The 21656-nt window shown below is 36.5% G+C and overlaps 1 protein-coding gene across 7 annotated transcripts in view; it reads left to right on the top strand.

Annotated features, from left to right (window-relative positions):
- Positions 1 to 21656, top strand: part of RELCH (RAB11 binding and LisH domain, coiled-coil and HEAT repeat containing) — a 66780-nt gene that overhangs the window by 5324 nt on the left and 39800 nt on the right. For 5 of the 7 annotated variants that reach the window (XR_009154265.1, XM_058175934.1, XM_058175933.1 and 2 more), the window contains exons 2-11: positions 7126 to 7215; positions 10784 to 10855; positions 10963 to 11018; positions 11467 to 11580; positions 17081 to 17281; positions 17380 to 17471; positions 18206 to 18505; positions 19316 to 19391; positions 19898 to 19993; positions 20127 to 20150. Coding sequence is in view for 6 of the 7 variants with exons in the window: in XM_058175934.1 (XP_058031917.1) it covers positions 7126 to 7215; positions 10784 to 10855; positions 10963 to 11018; positions 11467 to 11580; positions 17081 to 17281; positions 17380 to 17471; positions 18206 to 18505; positions 19316 to 19391; positions 19898 to 19993; positions 20127 to 20150 (1121 nt within the window). In the remaining variant the exon portion in view is untranslated. The remainder of the gene's footprint in view (positions 1 to 7125; positions 7216 to 10783; positions 10856 to 10962; positions 11019 to 11466; positions 11581 to 17080; positions 17282 to 17379; positions 17472 to 18205; positions 18506 to 19315; positions 19392 to 19897; positions 19994 to 20126; positions 20151 to 21656) is intronic. The other 2 variants (XM_058175936.1, XM_058175935.1) reach the window with 1 other exon arrangement.

Raw genomic sequence — 21656 nt, 5'->3', positions numbered from 1 at the left:
TTTGGTTGTTACTACATAGTCATCTTCAACTACATCCACAACTAATTTTTAATTTTATAATACCTTGCTTCTATTCTGTAACGTGAGGGAAAGCATGCTACTGGAATTCTTTTAAATAATAGTTCTGTTTTATATAACCAGAAAGAAGAGAGAGTTTAAAGTAGAAGAGTCTGCAGTGCTGAAATTTTGTCCAAGTGTTTGATCATTAAGGAATTCATCTTTTTCCTTATACATTAACCTTTACACAAACATTTAAGCTTGCAGATTTTTTTCCAAGTCACTTATCATAAGTCACATGTAAATCAGCCTCTAGTGAGCAGTAACTAACTGAGCTGACGAAATGTTATTCATCTTGTGATGATAGAGGTAAATAATTGTACAAGACTAGCAGTTAATAGAGTACTACTGTCTGAAGTGAGGGACTAGTAGAATACTTGTATGTTCATTCTTAGGAAAATAGCAGCCTGTAATACTTTTGTTCTCTGTACACAAAAGAGGTTCACAAAACCTAAAAAAGAATCTTTCAGAATTTTGATTGAATTAATTCCTAACAGGAATTAACTTGGAATATTATCCAAGTTGAGCTCCTTATAGAATGTATACCTGACCACTAGACCACTAGAATAAAATAAAATCTTACGTGGCAAAAAAGGGTGACAGAAAACCTTTCCAGAATTAAATTAATATTATGCTGGATATTTTGAGCTATGAATTTAGCATGCTTCCCATGAAACCTGGTATAATGGAAGTAATCTTCCAATTTTAGAAGCTGTAAATTCATTCAGTAACTGATGTTTATAATAGGCCAGCAATAGTTTAAAGAACTTTTTGCACAATCCAATATTTTGATTGATTATCTTCAATAAATGTTCCATTGGGCAATTACCTAGAGAGCACTCACCTCGAACTATAGTTAACATGTAGTATGTAACATTTCGCACATCATCCATTTCTACTAAGTCTGCTATTGTGTAGAAGTCTGAACTGGTAAGTTGTTTGAGTACACAGTTAATATAGAGATTATAAATAGAGGGGCAAAAATGCTAGCAACAGTTCATGTTAAAAGGTTTAAAAAGTGTTTTGGGTCACATATCAATGTATACATACTTGTTACTTGCAATTCCTAAATTCTAAATACACTTTACCTAGGAACTTGTGACATTATAACAAAGGCTAAGTCAGCACTTCCTTATTTGTTCGGCAATACACCTTTTTGACTTTTAATTCAAAACGCTGCACTCACATATAAAATATATCCATTTTACCATTATTGAGTTTGGAATAGAGGTAGAAGAACTACCCACTAATTTGATATCTTACTCTGAAAGAAATGTTATCATGATAGGAACTGTTAATAAGTGGTAATAGACAATGGTCCATTGCAGAGTCTTTTAGAGTTTCGGCCTATGGATTAAATCAAAGCTTTAAAATAAGAAACAGCCACCTAAATGGGATGCTGCTTTATTTTTAATTATATGTATGTTGGGGATTCTATAGTTGATCTCCCTTCTCAAATCCTCTCTGTTGTTCAGCAATTAGTTTTTCTTTTTCAATCTATTTGTGTAATTTCTAGAACATATTTTTGTACATACTTTGGGGGTCATATTCATTGAATAGGTTCACTGCCCAAAGTGATGATACCAAAACTTGATTGTACTGTACTGGGATCAAGGTTTTTCTGTATTTTGTCTCTCCATCTCATAGGAGGTCAGTCTTACGGGCAGTAGTAAAGTTACCTTTTTGTTCTCCAGGTCCATGTTGCTGTGCATGTATACGTGTTCTGCTCATTGATAGCTTTTGGGCTACTTTGATGACAACTTGGTTTTTTATTTTTTTTAATAAAGTTTGATTTGATATAAAATACAAATAGAAGCAAAAGTCAGGAATTCAACCATTGACCATTCTTCCTGATTTTAAACTGTCAAATTGCAAGGAGAATCACATCTAATTAATTTTTGATGCCATTAGATATAATCTGAGTAATGGTGCTCTATGTTGGCTATTTTTGAAGCAAAAAGATCAGTATACAAATGCTAATTTTCAGCTTCAGTTTTTGTCAATCATATATCATTGTCTTTCTTCACTCCTTCAAAACTCATTGGTTGGATTCCCCCCCCCCCAGCCGTTTTGATATTTTTGTTTTTAGTTGTTGTGTTGGGTAATTTTCATAGTCTTTTGGTTTTTGCTTTAACTTGCAGTTCAGCTCACACTGTACAGTCATATCAAATTTATTTTCTCCCTTGAGCTCCTTTCTCAATTGTTCTCTAATTTTATTGCTGGAAAGAAGTTCTTCCAGTTATTTTTCTGAATTTTTGTGGCTGCTACCTTTTTTTTTAATAAATTGTTTATACTGTTGCGTTATTATACCAGTTTTATTGTAGAATTTGTTTCTCAAGTAGAATTCTACCTACTGTCATATTTCTTAAGAATTGCCATTGAGAAGAGATGTTCAGGTTAGGCATTTAAATTGGCTTATGTGTACTGCCAATATTGAGTTTGTGCTGTACTTTAACACTTGTGATAAAATTTGCATCTTTGCATAGTAAGTAGTTGATCTCTGCTTTCATTTCCAAGTTAGGGGAGTGTCAGGTCTAGTATTTCCCTGCTAATTTCTCAAAGTACTGTAGGTATTTATCATCTATTTCTTTATAATTAGGATTGCTAATTGTTCATCATATTCATTTTACTTCTCTTTTGAGAAAAGGCCCATCATTTTCACCCACTCCACATGAGCCTACTTAAGCGTTTGGATACACTTTCATGAACTTTTTGAAGGCCAGTTGAGCTAGTTGTTTAAGTTATTCATAAAACCATTGGTTTGATCTTTGCCCAAATTACTTTAGAGAACATAATAACATGGGATGATGAGCAGTTGCTCATACTGCCTTTTTTTTTAATTTGAGGGTTGTAAGACATTTGCAAACTGTTTGTACTGACTGAATGTTTTGTACTTGTTGGTTGGCAACAATGATGCCAACTCCACCATTATGTGGGGATTTGCCTGTGGCTATTATTATCCCATTTGGATAATATGGATTAATGTTCTTGTTTTGCTGAGACCAGTGATGTCATAGTTTAATTTTATGACTTCTTCAAAGAGGTGGCTTTGGCATGCAGCCCTGAATTCAATCTTAGTGTGGAAGGGAATTTAGAATTTGGTTGGGCTGTCTCTTTAAATCCATATTTTTGTTCCACAAACCGATAAGAACTTTTAGAAATTAGAGTCCTCTAAAACAGGGGTCTCCAACCTTGGTCCCTTCAAGATTTGTGGACTTCAACTCTTGTTGAGTTGAAGTCCACAAGTGTTGAAGGAACTTGAGTTGAAGTCCACAAGTCTTAAAGGAACCAAGGTTGGAGACCCCTGCTCTAAAATACTATTCTTTGTCTCCTTTGGCTCACCTTTGAAACTCCCTCTAGTTTTTTTCCCCTCCTGGCAATGAAGATGGATGTTTGCTCCTTGTAGCTTTCTAGTCCTGGCAGAGATGCAGGTCTGAAATTTCAATTGTAGGATGTTTCTGACTGCCCCATGGATGAGTTGACATCAGATTATTGCATATAGTTTTATTATGTTTAAAAGTCTAAAAGTATGTGAAAAGAAACTGTTTCACACATTGACATATAAATATGTGTATTTGAGAAAAAAGTTAAATACAATATGATTCTTAGATGGGACACACAGATTTAGGTGTGTTGGGAAAGGGAGTGTTGATATTTAACTAAAGCATCACAATAAATTCAGCAATGCCTAAATAGAATTACTAATCTGACAAAAGTCACACAAGTCTTCTCAAGGAAGTGGCCTTGAGTAACTAAAAATGAATAAAAAATGAAGTGAAACCTATTTCCTCATAGCACAATTCTACCAGGAAGAAACTGATCAAAAATTTCAAGCTAATATCTGGCCCTAGCCAGAAAGATGTGACCTCTGTTATTATGTTGTTAAGTAAATCATAAGTTTATATGGTGACTCTAAAACTTCTTAATAAGTTTTCAAAATTTTAAATTTATTGTTTCTTCTGTCAATATATGGTCATTGACCAAAAAAGCAAACGGTTGAGAAAAGAATACAAGAGTACAGATATCTAGCAAAAAACAAAAAACATTTGTACCTGAAACTAGACAGTCAGATCCAGTAACTTCAGACTATTAATTCTATGGCACAAAATTTGCCCACCATTCTGGAAACCTCTTGGTCCTGGTACTTTGGAAGATAATGCACAATTGCTTTGGGAGATTGATTTGAGCATTTCATAAGTATATGTGCTATGGTCTTGACTTAAGAATCTGAACAATATTGGTAAGGAATGGCATTAAAATTTCCCAACAGTACCATTGCTGGAAATAGATCCAAGCCTGCCAGCATGAAAGCCTTCCTATATAAAGGGACAAATAGATAATAAAGTACTTAGGGACAATAAAGAGAAGATGTAAGAGTTTATTATAGGAGAGATATGAAATGTTAATTCTGTCTCTGTTTTCTGCTTGTGTGCTCTCCTAGGTTCATCCAGACATTGCATAATACAAATTGGTGGTGGAGGGGTGTTGAGTCTATAATAAATCAAGCCCACTGTTATTTTGTTGCTCCAAGGTCACCGGTGTCAATACTAATTGAGCTAAAGATTCACCTCTAAAGATTTGCTTAAATCAGTATTAACTTTATGATCAGCAATAGTTTTTTCAGTAAAGGAAATTTCCAAGTTGGTCAAGAAAATTCCAGCATCCTTAAGATTTCCATATGGGATTAATGAGAATGGAAAGGAAGCAGCTGGTTTTGATATTAGAGAATAAAATACCTTGCCCCATAACATGCTTATCCTCCTCGCTTATGTTTATTGTTTCTGTGCTTCTACTTTGCTTTCTGCCTGGCATCTCTATTATTCCTTTCTCCTCATGAGCATCCTTTTGTGTCCTATATATCATAATTACTTTTGTGGAGGCGTACTTCTATACTCTGTTTCCTGTTTTTAGTAGAGATTTTCATCTCAAATACAAACTCATTTCTATATTCTAAAGGTCTACACTATGTTTTAATCCACCTAAGTGCCATGCTTTGAATTGTGTTTCATGTTTAAATATTATTATCGACCTTTTATAAAACATTTAACTATGTGCTTGCCCAAATATGACTGTACGTCAATACCTTCTAAATATATAACTCCTTTTTGAGTTTGTTTTACTCACTTGAATAGATGTGTACCCAGCCTAAATCACAAAAGTTCTTTAACATGCTTTTTTTCAATAAATGACCACAAATGGCAATTAGAAACATCTCCAGTATAATTTTTGTTAAATATTGCTCTAATTCCCACACCCACAAACATATCACTTGGAAACTGACAGCCATCAATCTAGGTTTGACTTAAGTGTAGTGGGATAAACATTCATTTTTAGTTTGCATTAACACACGTACCCCCAAACCTTGAAAAATGACCCAAAATGACCTGGAAATTTATATTTCTATTTTTAAAGGTTTGTGCAAGGGCTTTAAGGGTAGGCTAGGAATAGCTGGCCTCCTGCTCTCAACTTTTTTTGTCAGTAGCTACTTCTTGAAGTGGTTGTAAACATGTATTTGTGTCATTGGTATTGATGTCTAGGTGCCTTGTCTTCTGTCTAATAGACTCTGTTTTGATTATGTTCAATTTTTCCAAGCATCTGTGTACGAAAAAAACACAGTTTTGGGGGAACTTTTGCATGTGAAAATGATTGTTTACTAAAGTACTAAAAAGGTGTTATTCATCTAACACCTGTTTGGATTTACCAACTATATTGAGTTAAACATGGAATGAGTTGCAATCAAGACAGTATTTCCGATCTATTTTACATTATACTAGTGAATTTTGAGGAAAAAAAGGCCCATGTTTTACTGTTTTATTGCCTCAATATCCAGAAATAAATAAATACTGTAAATAGAAAAATAGAAACAGAAAGAAAAAAAGAGCAATTCACAGCTTTAAAAGTTCTTAAAACATTTAAACTTTGATCACATGGTTAAAGTATAAATAGCATTACTGAAAGAATTACTTTATAAAATAAGCTTTCTGCCACATTATGAAGGAAAGCAGGACTCGGCCAGTCTTGGATGTAGTGTGCCTGGCTATCAAGGAACAAAGCCATGTTTATCTAAAACATGGTCTCCTCAGTTTTGCTTTGTGAATCTAAACATGGTGGTTTTTAAATCATGGTACCACACAGCCCCTTAAAAATAGCAAATGGTGCTAGGCACCCACTACTTTTTGGAAGAAAAACAGTGAATGTTGATCCAGTATAGTCTGTAAAGCTATAAAAGTACACTTTAGGGTGGGGTTTGTTTAACCAGAAACTCTCAATCTATTAATAGAAACTCAGTGAAGCCCATATCACAATGTGCATCAGTCACAGTGCTTCAGGATTACAGAAAAGTTCATATTAAAGCATGGCTGTCAAACTTGCATCACGTTGCCATCATGTGTGACGTTTCATAATGATTTTCCTATTCACAGAACTGGGGTGGGGGTGGCCGATTTGTGATGCATTTTGACAGTTTGACACCTCTGTCAGTGCATTCACACACTTTTTCTCACTACTGTAGTTTTATGCTTGCATCGTTTGCATTCAGAAAGTTGTCTCTAAAAAACGTATTTGTGGGAAAAGGCAAACGAAAGGAAAACAAATAAGTTTATTTTTAGAAATATAAGTTTATTTTTGTTAATTTAGTTATATCCTGCTTTTATTATTTTTATAAATAACTCAGGGTTGCAAATATACATAATACTCTTTCCTCCTCCTCTCCTTACAACAACAAACCTGAAAGGTGGATTGGGCTGAGAGAGAGTGTGACTGGCCCTAGGTAACCCAGCTGGCTTTCATGCCTAAAGCTCAAGTCTCCTAGTTTCTAGTTTGGTACTTTAACATTAGACCAGCTGGCTATGAAAGTTGATAGCCATTAAAGTTGAAAGGTGGGCACTTTTCTTCATGATTCTAGTGAAGTCAGTCATAAAACTTAACCTTTTGCAAATCACTTTTTTAAAATGAAATTCATTGTAGGTTGTGGCAAAACTAATATACAACTCTCATGAAAACTGTCCTTTGCGTGTAGTTTTATCCTTTTTGAAAACAAAATATTTCCCTTTATTCTTTTTTCTTTAGATCGAGCTGGAAGCATTAGCACTCTTGATTCCTTGGATTTTGCAAGATATTCAGATGATGGAAATAGGGAAACTGATGAGCGAGTAGCTGGTGAGTAAAATTTCAGTAAGTTGCCAAGTGGACTTTGCACAAATCATGCTCCCTGGTGAATATTTGTGGATATCAATGTTTGTAAATCACACATTGTCTAATATTATGTTATAAATTTAATTTATAGAGTGTTGTCTAGAAACAAGTTATTGAATGGATGGTTACATTGTTAACATCTTATCTTTGTTTCTTCACATTAAAATAGAGTTCATTATAGAAATTATTTTCTTGCATGATTTTTCCATAACTGTACTTGTCACAAATCAGTGGTAGTACAAGTGTTCCCGCAAAGCTCAAGTTCTTTTAAATAATGAAACTTTTCAGTTTACTTTATTTTTCTGCTAATTTTTCTTATTCATTAGGAAAGCATCATAAAAATGTAGTGATATGAATTAAATTCTATGTGGTAAGATTAAGAAAAGTGAAAAATATATACAAATCACTTATTTACAAATATGAGCAACTCTAATGCAACAATAGAAAACAAAACAATATGATACTTTTTTGTATTTTTGTGTTGATTGGCCAGATTCGGAATCATGGGGAAATACATTTGATCCTATAATATATTAGTGGTTATAAACATGATGGAACATTCCACTTATGCAAATCTTCCACCATTCACACCCAGTAGTTGAAAGATGGCTAAAATCACTTTCCAGAGCAGATACATAAAGCAGAAAAAAATAATGGCTGCTTTAACTGTTTGTGAAAAGATGCCCCATCCATAATCTTACACATTTTGAAGCTTCCTTTTTAAAGTAATTGCACAGTCCTAATAACTAGAGATGAGAAGGGAAATGAGATGAAAGTTGTTTTTGTATCATTTATTTAACAGTAATCTTCAGCTTGAGATTGGTCTCAGGATGTTGATATGGAAAAGTGTATTTTGTTAAAAGCAGAATTGTCAGAGCATCATTGTTTTCCATCCATCTCAAATCCAGGCTGAGATTAGCAAATAATTGCTAAGAAAACAAGGGTATATGGGTGGATAACCTAACTTTGGGGAAGGTCTATCTTTTTTTTCTTTTGCTAGATTTGTGGCCCTTCTTCTCTGAATTTGTATGCATAGATCGGTTTTCTTTTTTTCTCTCTCTTTATTTTGTTTTGTTTTTCCTCATTAACTTCTCTTTTTGAATTTATCTTCTTTTTCTGTTCCCCTCCACCAGCTCTATATATGGTACTATTTTGTGATGGTATATATAGCACTGTCAAAATTTCATCAGCTCCAAAAGTTTGGATATCCTTTTGCTAATGTAATAATTGAATGTAGCCATTGCAAATTAGGCATCTTGGAAAACTAGTAATTTATTTTTTGCAAATCACGTTAAAAACTGCAACACTTTTCAAATGTAATATTGCCTTTCTTAAATTTAGGTAATAAAAATATGTGTTGATTATACAATTATTTCCAGAGCTAGTGAACCTTCAGATGTTCATTGCAAAAGGATAGCTGCTGCAAATACTACTGTAGCCAGAGGTGGAACCTCTGCAAATTTAATTCTTGTTTGAATTCCTAATACGTAGCTGTCTTTTTTAGTAAATGCACTTTAATTCTGTAGCTCTAAAAGAGTAACAAGTGAAAGTCTTTTGCATATTTATGTAACATGGAGACTTGTGTAACAATTATGACAAATGGCACAGGGTGGGATCTACAAAAGAGGAAACTGGAGGTTTAGGTAGGATCTTAGGATAATAAATTATAGTATACTTCTAAAGGCTGCCTGAATCCCATTTTAACACATTTATTACTACATAAACATTTTAGGATAGGTATGCTTCATTATGTCATTTTCCTAAAGTGAATGTGGGAATTAAAGAATTAAGTATTTGTTTAGTTCCATATTAAATTGAACTCTGTTCTGATTTAATTTGAGCCAAATATAATTACTTAATTCTGGATGAAGAGTGTGTTTTGTTACAGCTATGAGTCGTTGTGGATATGTTATTGAATTAACTAGCTGTTTCAAAATATTAAGATGTCTGAAGAGAAACCATGCAGCAGAGTAAACTGTTTAAATAAAACAAACAGGCATACCATAATTATAAAATCTGCTCTGTGTGTAGTAGGATGTCATAATTAGGTAATGGAAATACTTTGCCATCTGATATACTGCAGGTATATGTTATATGAGTTTTCTGGATTTTGTGCTCTCAGTGATTTGTCTCTACTGAACTTCAGTTTTCTTATTGGAATTCCTGAGCTTCTCCACAATTTGTTTTTTGGTGTGTGGGTTTTTTGTTTTTGTTTTTTTGCTATTTTTCTTAAAAAAACATTTTTATCATCTTGTTGCAGGGCATTTCTGATCTGCAATAGTTCTGTAACCATGCATTTCTACATTTTAAGGAAGAAATATTGCCCATCATAAATTCTTTTAAGCTAAATTAAATTTTCAAAAGATAAACTTATCCATATGTTGAAAACACTGACAACTTATAAGATATTACTTTATATACAAAATATCCACATTGTTTTTAGACTTTGTTGCACAGAAATATCTGCAGATCAGCATTGCTGACTACTACAGATTTTTTTTATACTTTTCCATCAAATCCTCAGTTATGCTTTTATATTTCTGCATTAAAATTCTGTGCATCAAACAGATTATTTCCGTGTAGTAGTTGTGATATACTCTAATTATGCCTTCTGTTTTTGAAGAAGAAAAATGCAAACTGAGTGAATATTTTTTCCATATAGTCCTGTTACTAATCTATCGGTATTACCAGTAAATGGAGCATTTGCAGAAAAAAATGTTCTAAAAATCTGTAGAATATTTCTAATGGTAAAAAATACCTATAAAGAAGTAGTTAGCCTGTTAGTGAACCTTGGTGTCTTAACCGAGATCAATTACAGGAAATGTTCAAAGATTGGATAATATTTTATAAATCACTTTTCTATGGCAGAAAGCAATTCATAAAATTATTTCAGGTAACTTAAATCATGAAATCAATGTTCTTTATGAAAAGAAATATTAAATATTTTTTTTTTCAAAGTTTGCAGATATTTAAGAACTCAGTTGACATGATAAGCTGCTCTTCCCAGCCGACATGTCACATAACATGCCATAAAATGGGAATTAAACCATCCTTTGTAAAATGGCATTAATATGAATTATTTCATTTTTGTAATTACAGATTACTCAATTCTTTTTTTACAAAACTATAGTTTAATCACATTCTTCTTATTCCCTCAAAGCAAGATGGCCTCATATTTCCATTGTATAAGGTAAAATCTTTAAAAGATTAGAATATAATAATGGTTTGTAATATGAAATTTTCAAGATTTTCAAAAAGAGGTACATTTTACTTCTTAAAACATAGAGTACTCCTTGTCAGAAAGCTTAGATTTTTTTAACTAAGATTAGGTTTGAATCATGGAAACCTTTCACCAGTTTGCTGCAGTCTAACTCTGCTGCATGCGTTCATGAGTTCCATAAAGATTGCATGCTCTGTCTTTAATACAAATTGTATTTTATTTTTACACCCATCCTTGCTTTTTTATATTTCATTTTTGTTTCCCTATTCTTGATTGGATGCCTGTGTATGTTTAATCCAAATCCTTGTCCAGTCCTGGAGTTTGAACTACGGAAAGCAAAAGAGACCATTCAGGCCCTCCGAGCCAACCTGACTCAGGCTGCAGGTGGTGTACACAAACCTTTTCCTCAGTTTTTTGTATTTTGATAAAATAGAAAGAGGTGGTGCATGACTGCCTGGAGAATAATATTTTTTATGTATTACTGTTTTCAGAAAATGAAGTTCCTTTACAGGAACGAAGAAATTATAAATCAAGTCCTGAAATTCAGGTGAGTGATCCAATGTGCTACATCTGCTGTAACTGTAGAGCAGGGATGTCAAACTCAATTTCATTGAGGGCCACATCAGGGCTGTGGTTGACATCGGGGGGCTGGGCAGGCATGGCCGACTGTTTCTTCTTTGCATTGGGTAGAACAGGCAGAAGCACCGTGGGCAGACAGGGCAGAAGCACCATGGGCCAGCCCCTTACATTTTCCAGGATGGCCCCACGGACTGAATCCGGCCTGCAGGCCTTGTGTTTGACACCCCTGCTTTAGAGTAATGTTATGTTCCCAGCATTACTGTCTCTAATCAAATAACATGCTTAGGTGCACAAGGTCAAGTGTGTAGGTTTTGTTTTGAAATGGGTAATCAACTCATTTAATATCTGTTAAACATAATAGGAAAATATTTTAATGATACCAAGATTTAAATGTTATATGCATTTATTTTTCCTAGGAACCAATTAAACTTCTTGAAAAAAGAGCTTTAAACTTTTTAGTCAATGAATTTTTGTTAAAGAATGGATACAAGCTTACTTCAATAACTTTTTCAGATGAGAATGATGATCAGGTAAGTTGGAATGGCACCTTTGTGACATTCCGAGCTTAGTTCTTTTTCCCTTTTGTTCCTAACATGGTCTAGTTATTTTTAATTTATTTTCAAAAAAAATAATTCTCTGTTTATAGTACATAGTGTATCTCTCACATAAGTTAATTAAAGTAGGATTATTGCTTTGTTCATAGTAAGGAATAATAAGCTAATTCTTAACAGTAATGCTGGTGTTTTGAACTTCAGACGACCAGGTCCAGGAGCACTAGAAGAAAATAAATTTCTTTTTCACCCTCCTGAAATGTTCTCTTTCTGGTTTATAAACCGCTAAACATATGAAGTGTTAGGTCTGAATCTGAATGCATCATTGTTTTAGAACAATAAGTAACAACAAAAAAGCTGAACATAAATTTCCCAAAATAGTTGGGAATATTTTTTTAATACACTCTGTTCGTTCCCGCCCACTCCATCTTAATGCTTTCTCCTCGCTTAGGTCTGAGATTTATAAGGGAGGAGAGATGAATTTCATAAAAAGGATAGAAAAGAATATAATTTTCTTACTTTTTGAAACATCAATAACAAGGATTCTGTTGCAAAAAGCTGCAATTAAAAAGCCCCCCCTAAAAAGCATTTAAGGGATGCAGAAATAATTCCATCAAAATCATAGATATATCAGCTGGTTTAATATGGATACTGGTATCTGGTGTGCATAATGATGGCCATCTTTTTAATACAAGGAGAAATACTTTTTTATCTCTTGATATAAATCATGAATTCAAATGATTGATCTATTCTGTATTATTAATTTTGTTCCAATAAAGCTGATTTTAATATATGAATGATCAACTGATGACCTACTGTGAAGCTACAACACTGATGCTTTATTTTTGATGGAAAATCCTGAGCCGATGTATAGCTAGGAAGTTTTCCTGAATTTTATATTAGTGAAACAAATGTCATAAAATAAAGTAGTACAGGCTGTTCATGACAGCCATCCCTTTTATTTATTTATTTATTTATTTATTTATTTATTTATTTATTTATTTAAATTTTTATACCGCCCTTCTCCCGAAGGACTCAGGGCGGTGTACAGCCAAAGATAAAAACAATAAAGTATACAAAGTTAAAATATCAATTTAAAAAACATATTCAATAATGGCCGAATTAAAACCGTCAATTGACCCAACCTAAAATAACCCATATAAAATTACAAAAAGTTAAAATTTAAAATTTAAAAATCAGGCCAGTCCCGCTTGGATGAATAAGTAAGTTTTTAATTCCCGGCGAAAGGTCCGAAGGTCAGATATTTGGCGCAAACCGGGGGGAAGTTCGTTCCAGAGGGTAGGTGCTCCAACAGAGAAGGCCCTTCCCCTGGGGGCCGCCAGTTGGCATTGCTTGGCGGACGGCACCCTGAGAAGACCCTCTCTGTGGGAGCGTACGGGTCGATGGGAGGCATAAGGTAACAGCAGGCGGTCCCGTAAGTACCCGGGCCCTAAGCCATGGAGCGCTTTGAAGGTGGTAACCAGAACCTCGAAGCGCACCCGAAAGACCACAGGTAGCCAGTGCAGACTGCGCAGGAGCGGTGTTACCCCCTCGATCACCCGCGCAGCTGCATTCTGGACTAACTGGAGTCTCCGAGTGCACTTCAGGGGTAGCCCCATGTAGAGAGCATTGCAATAATCCAGACGAGAAGTGACGAGAGCATGAGTGACCGTGCATAAGGCATCCCGGTCCAGAAAGGGACGCAACTGGCGAACCAGGCGAACCTGGTAAAAGGCTCTCCTGGAGACGGCTGCCAAGTGATCTTCAAACGACAGCCGTCCATCCAGGAGAACGCCCAAGTTACGTACCCTCTCTGTTGGGGCCAGTGACTCGCCCCCAACAGACAGCCGCAGTTGCAGCTGACTGTACCGGGGTGCCGGCATCCACAGCCACTCCGTCTTGGATGGATTGAGTCTGAGTCTGTTTCTCCCCATCCAGACCCGTACGGCCTGCAGGCAACGGGACAGCACTTCGACAGCTTCGTTGGGGTGGCCCGGGGTGGAAAAGTACAGCTGAGTGTCATCAGTGTACAGCTGATAACTCACCCCGAAGCCGCTGATGACCTCACACAACGGCTTCATGTAGATGTTGAACAGGAGAGGCGAGAGAATCGACCCCTGAGGCACCCCACAAGTAAGGCGCCTCGCGGTCGATCTCTGCCCTCCTGTCAACACCGTCTGCGACCAGTCAGAGAGATAGGAGGAGAACCACCGATAAACGGTGCCTCCCACTCCCAAACTCTCCAACCGGCGCAGCAGGATACCATGGTCGATGGTATCAAAAGCCGATGAAAGATCTAACAGGACCAGGGCAGAGGAACAACCTCTATCCCTGGCCCTCCAGAGGTCATCCACCAACGCGACCAAAGCTGTCTCCGTGCTATACCCGGACCGGAAGCCAGACTGGAACGGGTCCAGATAGACGGCTTCATCCAGGTACTGGGGAAGCTGCCATGCCACCACACTCTCTACAACCTTCGCCACAAAGCGAAGGTTGGAGACTGGACGGTAATTACCCAAAATAGCTGGGTCCAGGGAAGGCTTCTTAAGGAGGGGTCTCACCACCGCCTCTTTCAAGGCGGCGGGAAAGACCCCCTCCAACAAAGAAGCATTTATAATTCCCCGGAGCCAGCCTCGTGTCACCTCCTGAGTGGCCAGCACCAGCCAGGAGGGACACGGGTCCAGTAAACATGTAGTGGCATGTAACCTCCCCAGCAGCCTGTCCATGTCCTCGGGAGCCACAGAATCAAACTCATCCCAAACAACATCAACAAGACGTGTCTCAGTCATCTCATCCGGATCATCACAATCTTGGTCCAAACTATCCCGAAGCTGAGCGATTTTATCGTATAGATAACCACTAAACTCCTCAGCACGTCCCTGCAAGGGGTCATCCCGTCCCCCCTGGTGTAGAAGGGAACGGGTCACCCGAAACAGGGCAGCCGGGCGGTTATCTGCTGACGCAATGAGGGTGGAAACGTAGGAACGTTTCGCAACCCTCAGTGCCACTAGGTAGGCTTTCGAGAAAGACCTAACTAGTGTCCGATCAGCCTCGGAATGGCTGGACCTCCAAGTACTCTCCAGGCGTCTTCTCCGGCGTTTCATCTCTCTCAGCTCCTTAGAAAACCAAGGAGCCAATTGAGATCTACGCCGGGGCAGAGGCCGCAAAGGCACGACACGGTCCAAAGCCCCAGCCGCAGCCTGTTCCCAGGCCGCAACTAGTTCTTCAGTCGTGCCGTGGGCAAGATCCTCAGGAAACGGCCCAAGCTCCGTCAGGAACCTCTCAGGGTCCATCAGGCGCCTGGGCCGGAACCAACGCATTGGTTCCGTCTCCCTGCGGTGGTGAGCGGCGGTCTGAAAGTCTAGGCGGAGGAGAAAATGATCTGTCCATGACACCGGTATCGTCACTAAATCCCCTAATACCAGATCATTAAACCACTGTCCAGAGATATAAATCAAGTCCAGTGTGGAAACCCCACCCCCCCACCCCGTGTATGTAGGGCCATCAGTTACTTGGATCAGGTCCAAGGCCGTCATGGAAGCCTGGAACTCCTGAACCACCGTCGACGACAAGCCGGCCGATGGCAGATTGAAGTCCCCCATGACCAAAAGTCTGGGGATCTCAATCGCCACCCCGGCAAGCACCTCAAGCAGCTCAGGCAGGGCTGTAGTCACGTAGCAAGGAGCCAGGTACGCGATCAACAAACCCATCTGATTCTTATGGCCCCACTTCACAAGAAGGGATTCACAACCGGCTATCTGAGGCACAGTGGACTCTCTCGGTTCCAGACTCTCTCTCATCACAACCGCCACCCCGCCACCCCTACCCTGGGCCCTCGGCTGATGGAATGCCCGAAAACCCGGCGGGCACAGTTCAACCAGGGGCACACCCCCTTCTGCGTCCAGCCAGGTCTCCGTAATGCCCATAAAGTCCGCGGACTCCCCCCAAATATGATCACAAATCAGGGGGGCCTTATTAACCACGGACCGGGCATTGCACAACATCAGCCGGAGGCCTGGGCCCTGAGGATCCTGGCCTTCCGGGGAACGGGTAATAACTGAGGGACCGGAGCACGTTATCGCTTTTAAACAGCAAGTCCGTGCTCCCGAGAAATGATACGGCCCCTTGCTTCCGCCATATCTGCCCATCCCACTTACCGTACAGATGGAACCAACCTCTACGCCTGGAACGAACCCCTCACCCCCCTCCCTCGGACCAGATAAAACGCCATGGATAACCCTCGGGACTGGACTTACCCTCCCCGACGGGTTCCCCCCCCGTCGCTTCCCTCCCCCCTTTAAAAAACCCTTATTAAAAAACCTATGTACAAAACCCCAAAGATTCTTCTTCCTCGCATGCCACCTCTCCGAGTCCCAAGACCCCTCGTTAAGGCAGGCCCTCGATAACACAGAGGGCCATTCCTGCGAGGCGGGGGAACCTCGTAGTCGGAGAAGGTCAGCTGGCGAATATTTCATGCAAGAGATTAAATAGCAGTGGGGAAAAAAGGTAATTCCCTAGCCGTTTGATGGTACGGACAAAGTCAGGACAGTCACAATACCAAGGCCTAAAGGCCGGTAGGGGCAATAGTCAAGATGGAGTTCGGCCCTTTAATGCCGCCCATAATGGGTGCAGCAAAAGTTTTTGCCCACTGGTGTCGCCCATGATCCGGTCCGGGCCTTCCAAAATTGATGCCATAAATACCGGGAGCAGGAAAAATTTAAAAATTTAAAAAATTTTCCTACCTCCTAATAATCAGTCAGTACTTGTAGACCTTAAGTGTGATGAATCTTCTTTCTCCTATATTTAATCAAGTCATACTCCATTGTGATCTAGCAATTATTGGTGGCTTACATGATATTTTGAAAGTTCACCCTTCTTGATTTTTTTAAAATTCTGGGGGGTTTGTAGCTTCCCCTAATTTGCTTAAATATTCTTATTTCCAGCAGTAAATAAACATCATATATTTATATATGTCAGAGGGATGCACTGTATTTTCCAGACCATGTACTACATTGCAATTTTGAGTAGCAGGTACTCCCCAAAGTAATGAGCAGGACCAGGTTTGAATATGTTTAATTAGTGGACATATACATTTATTAAATAAATGGCTTCAAAAGGTGCTTGTGGCTAGAGATTTTGGTTGTGCTACATGAATGATGCAATTTGATTATATCAAAGATCACACTAAGCTAATTAATTATGATCAGTGAAACCTTCACATGTTAAACAAAAATGTTAGTAGTAGTCACTCAAATGTTAAGAAATTAAATTAAATTTAATTATATCATACATTTTAAGCTAAAACTGATTTCTTCGACAGTATATGATTAAGTAATAGAAGTATAAAATTTATTTTTATTATTGTTACCTGGCCAATAACTAAAGTTTTCTTCTGGAAGTTGCATTTTATCATTTGATGTGATAACTTGCATTCTTATTTATGGAACCTCATAAATATTTTAATTTTGCATATATAAAGGATTTTGAACTATGGGATGATGTAGGACTGAACATTCCAAAACCTCCAGACTTGTTACAACTGTACCGTGATTTTGGAAATCACCAAGTTATTGCAAAAGATATTGTAGATGTAGCAGTTGGTCCAGAAGAGGATGAACTAGAGGCAACTACTCCTATCCTAGAAAACATTCCTGTATTTGGAACATCAGAATCAATAGAGGTATTGATTTTGAAGGATGGCAAATTAAATTTATTTATTTATTCAGTTTTAATTAATTAATTAAATTATTTTTTTCCGGTCATATACCTTTTATTTAGCAATGCGTGTTGGTGCAGAAATTAGAAGATCAAATTAATGCATTAAGCACAGAAAAATGGTCTCTTACGGAGCAGATACAAAGACTTGAAAGGTATGATAATGTGTTGACTTTTTAAAAAATTATACCAAATAAGCAATTTGATGTACATGAACCAGTGTATCCATCTCAGTTTATTATGCCTTTAAATGAATATGGCATTGAGTTAAACTGCTTTTAAAAACTTGTTTCTCTACATTTCAGTTTAAGAACTTTCATTACCAAAACCTATTATATGCCTCAAGGTATCTTTGTGAGAATTATTTTCATGCATCAAAAGGAATGAAGAAAATAGATTTTGCATGGATGCTGGATATGAATATACCAGCATGGCAGTAGTTTATTTTATTATTTATTTATTAAATATATATGCTGCCTATCTTCCTGATAAGGCAGATCTGGGTGGCTTACAGATGATAAAAGATAAATAGAAAAGCTGTTTAACTTTTAAAACATTACATATTAAAAATGTAAAACTATGCAAAAAAACAACAACCCAGGAACCAAGATATGGATGGTATAGGGATGAGATCTTACCTCATCATCCACCTCCAGCAATGAGCGCCCCCTTGGGCCCTAGAGTCACCCAGCAAAACCAAGTTCTCATCTCCAGTGGTAAGAATGTTCCACAGAGTTTGGGCCACTATATTGCTATATTTTTAAATTTAAGGTAGATGTGTCCCAATAAAATAGTTTATAAAATTTATTCATGAACTAGATAAGTCATTAAAGGTGATTTATTTCATACTAATTTTTTTGTTTCAGAAGATTTTTTTTCTCTATTGCAGTGAAATAGACTACTTGAGAAGTCAAAAAACTTCTATTCCAACAATATGTGACGCAGTACAGTCATCTTCAGCCCAAGTGCCTCTCACGCTCCCAGATGATAATGGAAAATATTTAGACATTAAAAGTTCAACTAATGATGATAAACTTGGGAGAACTGAAGAAGAAATAACTTTAATGGCATCTGAATGTAGGACTTCTAAAGAGGATATTGGAATACCTTTTGCTTATAAAGAAAGAGAAAAATTTCCACCTTGTTCCCCATCAAATAAAGCTGCCATACATTTTGATAAACCTAATAGGTTAGTTAAATTCATTTATGCTTTGTTTTTGCTATAAAATATTGTATTGAACATTTAACAACTACATTCAGGTTCTGAATTTATAGTGTCAGCACATAAAAATGCTTGTGAGTTTGCTTGCTTGCTTGCTTGCTTTTTTGAAGTAGGAGTTTTATTATCTCCACCTTTAATTAAATAGCTGCCCTACCAGGTTTGATGTAATACATTAAGGCTATGGGATTCCATGTGAATATTCTTAGCTCCAGATTTCTCTGTAAATATTGGACATCAATTATCCATGTTTTCTTACCCATGTAGCAGTCACTTACTTGGAGTGAAATCCAGAAATGCATAGGATTATGTTAACAATGACGAATTGTAATGTCTTAATGGAAAGAATTGTGACATGCTGATTATTTTTCAGTTGTCTCCCTGTTTCAGTTACAACATGATTTCAGAAATTAATTTATTATATTTCTCCAAGTATAGACTAGGTTTACATATTTTGCCAAGCCATAACATAGTTTTTCATTTTTGGCTTAGCATGTTGTATAAATGATAAATCATGGTTTAAGATTTAAGATACTGAGCAACTCCAGTCAGCTGTACTTTATTCAATAACTTATGATTAAATAAAATATATTACAACACACTTGGTGAATCCTTTAAATTATACCTCTGAAGATTGTTCAGGCTCCAATGTAGAATTCTTAATTAAACTTTTAAACTGAACATTTATTTTTTAATTATTACAGTAATTGTGAAATAAATAGATTTGTACAAGTAACCTTTTGTCATGTTTTATATTTCCTTTCCATCCCACTATTTCAGAAAGTTATCACCTGCATTCCATCAAGCATTGCTGTCATTTTGCCAGATGTCAGCAGAGAGCCGTTTGGGATCAGAGGTATATTTATTTTTGTAAAATAGTAATTCCTATTGAATCATAAGAATTAAGCAAAGGAACCTATTTCAGCTTTGATTGTTAGTCTTTCATTGTTCCTTCATTGTACCTCTGCCACTTGCTTATGCATTTACCTTTGCATAACTTAAGATTTGAGCTGGTAATATATTTGACCACCTTATCCAATTGTCACATGAGTGTGTTGGTCTAGGTACCATTTTTTGAAATCTATGTACTAGATTTCTAAATCTAAATTAGATTCTAATCTAATACCCTTTGGACAGACATTCACACAATGGTGTTTTCTCATTATCCCAGTGTGTTCTGTTAACCAATTACATAATTACATACGGATAGTTTTTACTTTTCCCCAATAATGTTAAGGTGTGCATTTTATTTTAGACTTGAGTTGTGTGCTAATTTCTGAAAGAAACTCAAACCATTTTTATTGAAGACATGTTGTATAAATCAATTGCTGTATATGACTTTGCCAAAAAATTGCGATTTAGGTGTCTCGAATTGCTGATAGTGAAAAAAGTGTCATGCTGATGCTTGGACGTTGTTTACCACATATTGTTCCTAATGTCCTGCTTGCAAAACGAGAGGTAAGAAATATAGGAATATTTGTTTAGTTTCATACAATATTTTTATTCATTTAGAATTATGTATTATTTATTATACTGAAGTCTGTTACTTGCAATCATCTTCTCACTTTTGTACATGCATCTCTACTCTCAGAAAATGGTTGCACATCTATGTCAGGTAAGTTTTTAGCAAAACAGCATGGTATCCTGCTATTTATCCTTTTGCTTAAGATCCTTAAGGCACTTTGCAGGGCTGTTACTGTGAGTCCATCTGTTTTGCCCTTAAGTTTGCTTACTTATATTAGCTAAACTCGGTTCTAATGTTGTTGTATTTGAGTAGAACCTAAATTTTAAATGGAAGTGAACTTGCCTGTTACGTTATTTCTAAAAATGATACATATTTAAATGTTTACCCTTCTTATTAACAGCCATATTCAGACAGACAGCATGGCTAGATTGAACTGTTAGTAGTTTGCACCAATAATTGGGAGTGTTTAGAGCAAGATCTGTATGTTGCTCACTCATTGGCAGGCCGGAACCCCGAAGTCTGGCTTGCTGTTATCAACATGGGCTTTTAGTGTAATTTTAACTGAGAATTTGGCTTTGGTGATGCATTTCTAATCATACAATGAAGTCTGAGCTGAAGATGAGTTGGTTCTATATGCGTTTTCTTTGTTTTAATTCAAAATTGCTTTTTGAGCCAGCTTAGCTTTACCTGTTAATCTAGATATCTAGTAATGCACTTTGGCATTTAACTTTGTGAGCTTTATGAAAAGGTAACTAAGTCAAGAAATGTGTACTGATCCTTCAGGTTACAGTCACTAACTACATTTTCCAATAGTTAATGCTTTATTGTGGGATTCAATTTTTGACTATATATGCTGCACGCCTAATTGTATGAAATAATACATCTGTTTAAGTTATAGTAGATGATATTATAATGGGGTACATTAAATTGTCAGGATCAGTTACTAATTTCTGGCTGTTGCCAATCAGCTTGCCAGGATGCTGCTTTAGTTCTTCTTTGCAGTTCCTAGTTATATTTCAACATTATATATTTCTGCAGTCCTAATTTTCGCTTATTTAATCCTTGCACATGTGTGGAAATAGATAATCAAAACTTTGAGTTGATACGTAATTCATAAAAGTTAGTAAATATATATTAGAATCTTGGTTTTTTGCATGTGAAATAACCAAATAATCAATAACAGAGAATGCTAACAACTTTCAATTACCAAGTTATTAATATCCTTAGAAAATAATAAGAGTTCTGAATTTAGAAGAAAAGAAGTATTAATGGTTCTCCTACTTAATAGGAACACAGGCGCCTATTTATGCACTAGCATAAAGATCATGCTTCTGTTCCTCTCCTCTCCATTGGAATAATTTCATCCAAGAATGCCCTTTCCTTATTTTGTATAAGATTTTCTATCAGTTAATCTGATTTCCCATACACTGCATTATCACAAAAACAAACAAATCAAAAATGAATGGCTAGATTTGTACTTTAATTTTTACATGTTATATTTCTGAAACAATCCAAAATCAATAGCAAATATTACTTATTTAGCTCATTCCAATTTTGGTATTATACTGTTAATTTAAAGTATTGGGAGAAAATAGTATTCAAAGTTTATTTATATTAGTTTCCATACCTAATTAATTTTAGCAGAAACAATAACAT

Source organism: Ahaetulla prasina, chromosome 3 (assembly GCF_028640845.1).
Source record: "Ahaetulla prasina isolate Xishuangbanna chromosome 3, ASM2864084v1, whole genome shotgun sequence".
Classification (NCBI taxonomy): Eukaryota; Metazoa; Chordata; class Lepidosauria; order Squamata; family Colubridae; genus Ahaetulla; species Ahaetulla prasina.
Note: the sequence above shows the minus strand (reverse complement) of the source record. Positions and strands in the feature narration are given on the sequence as shown.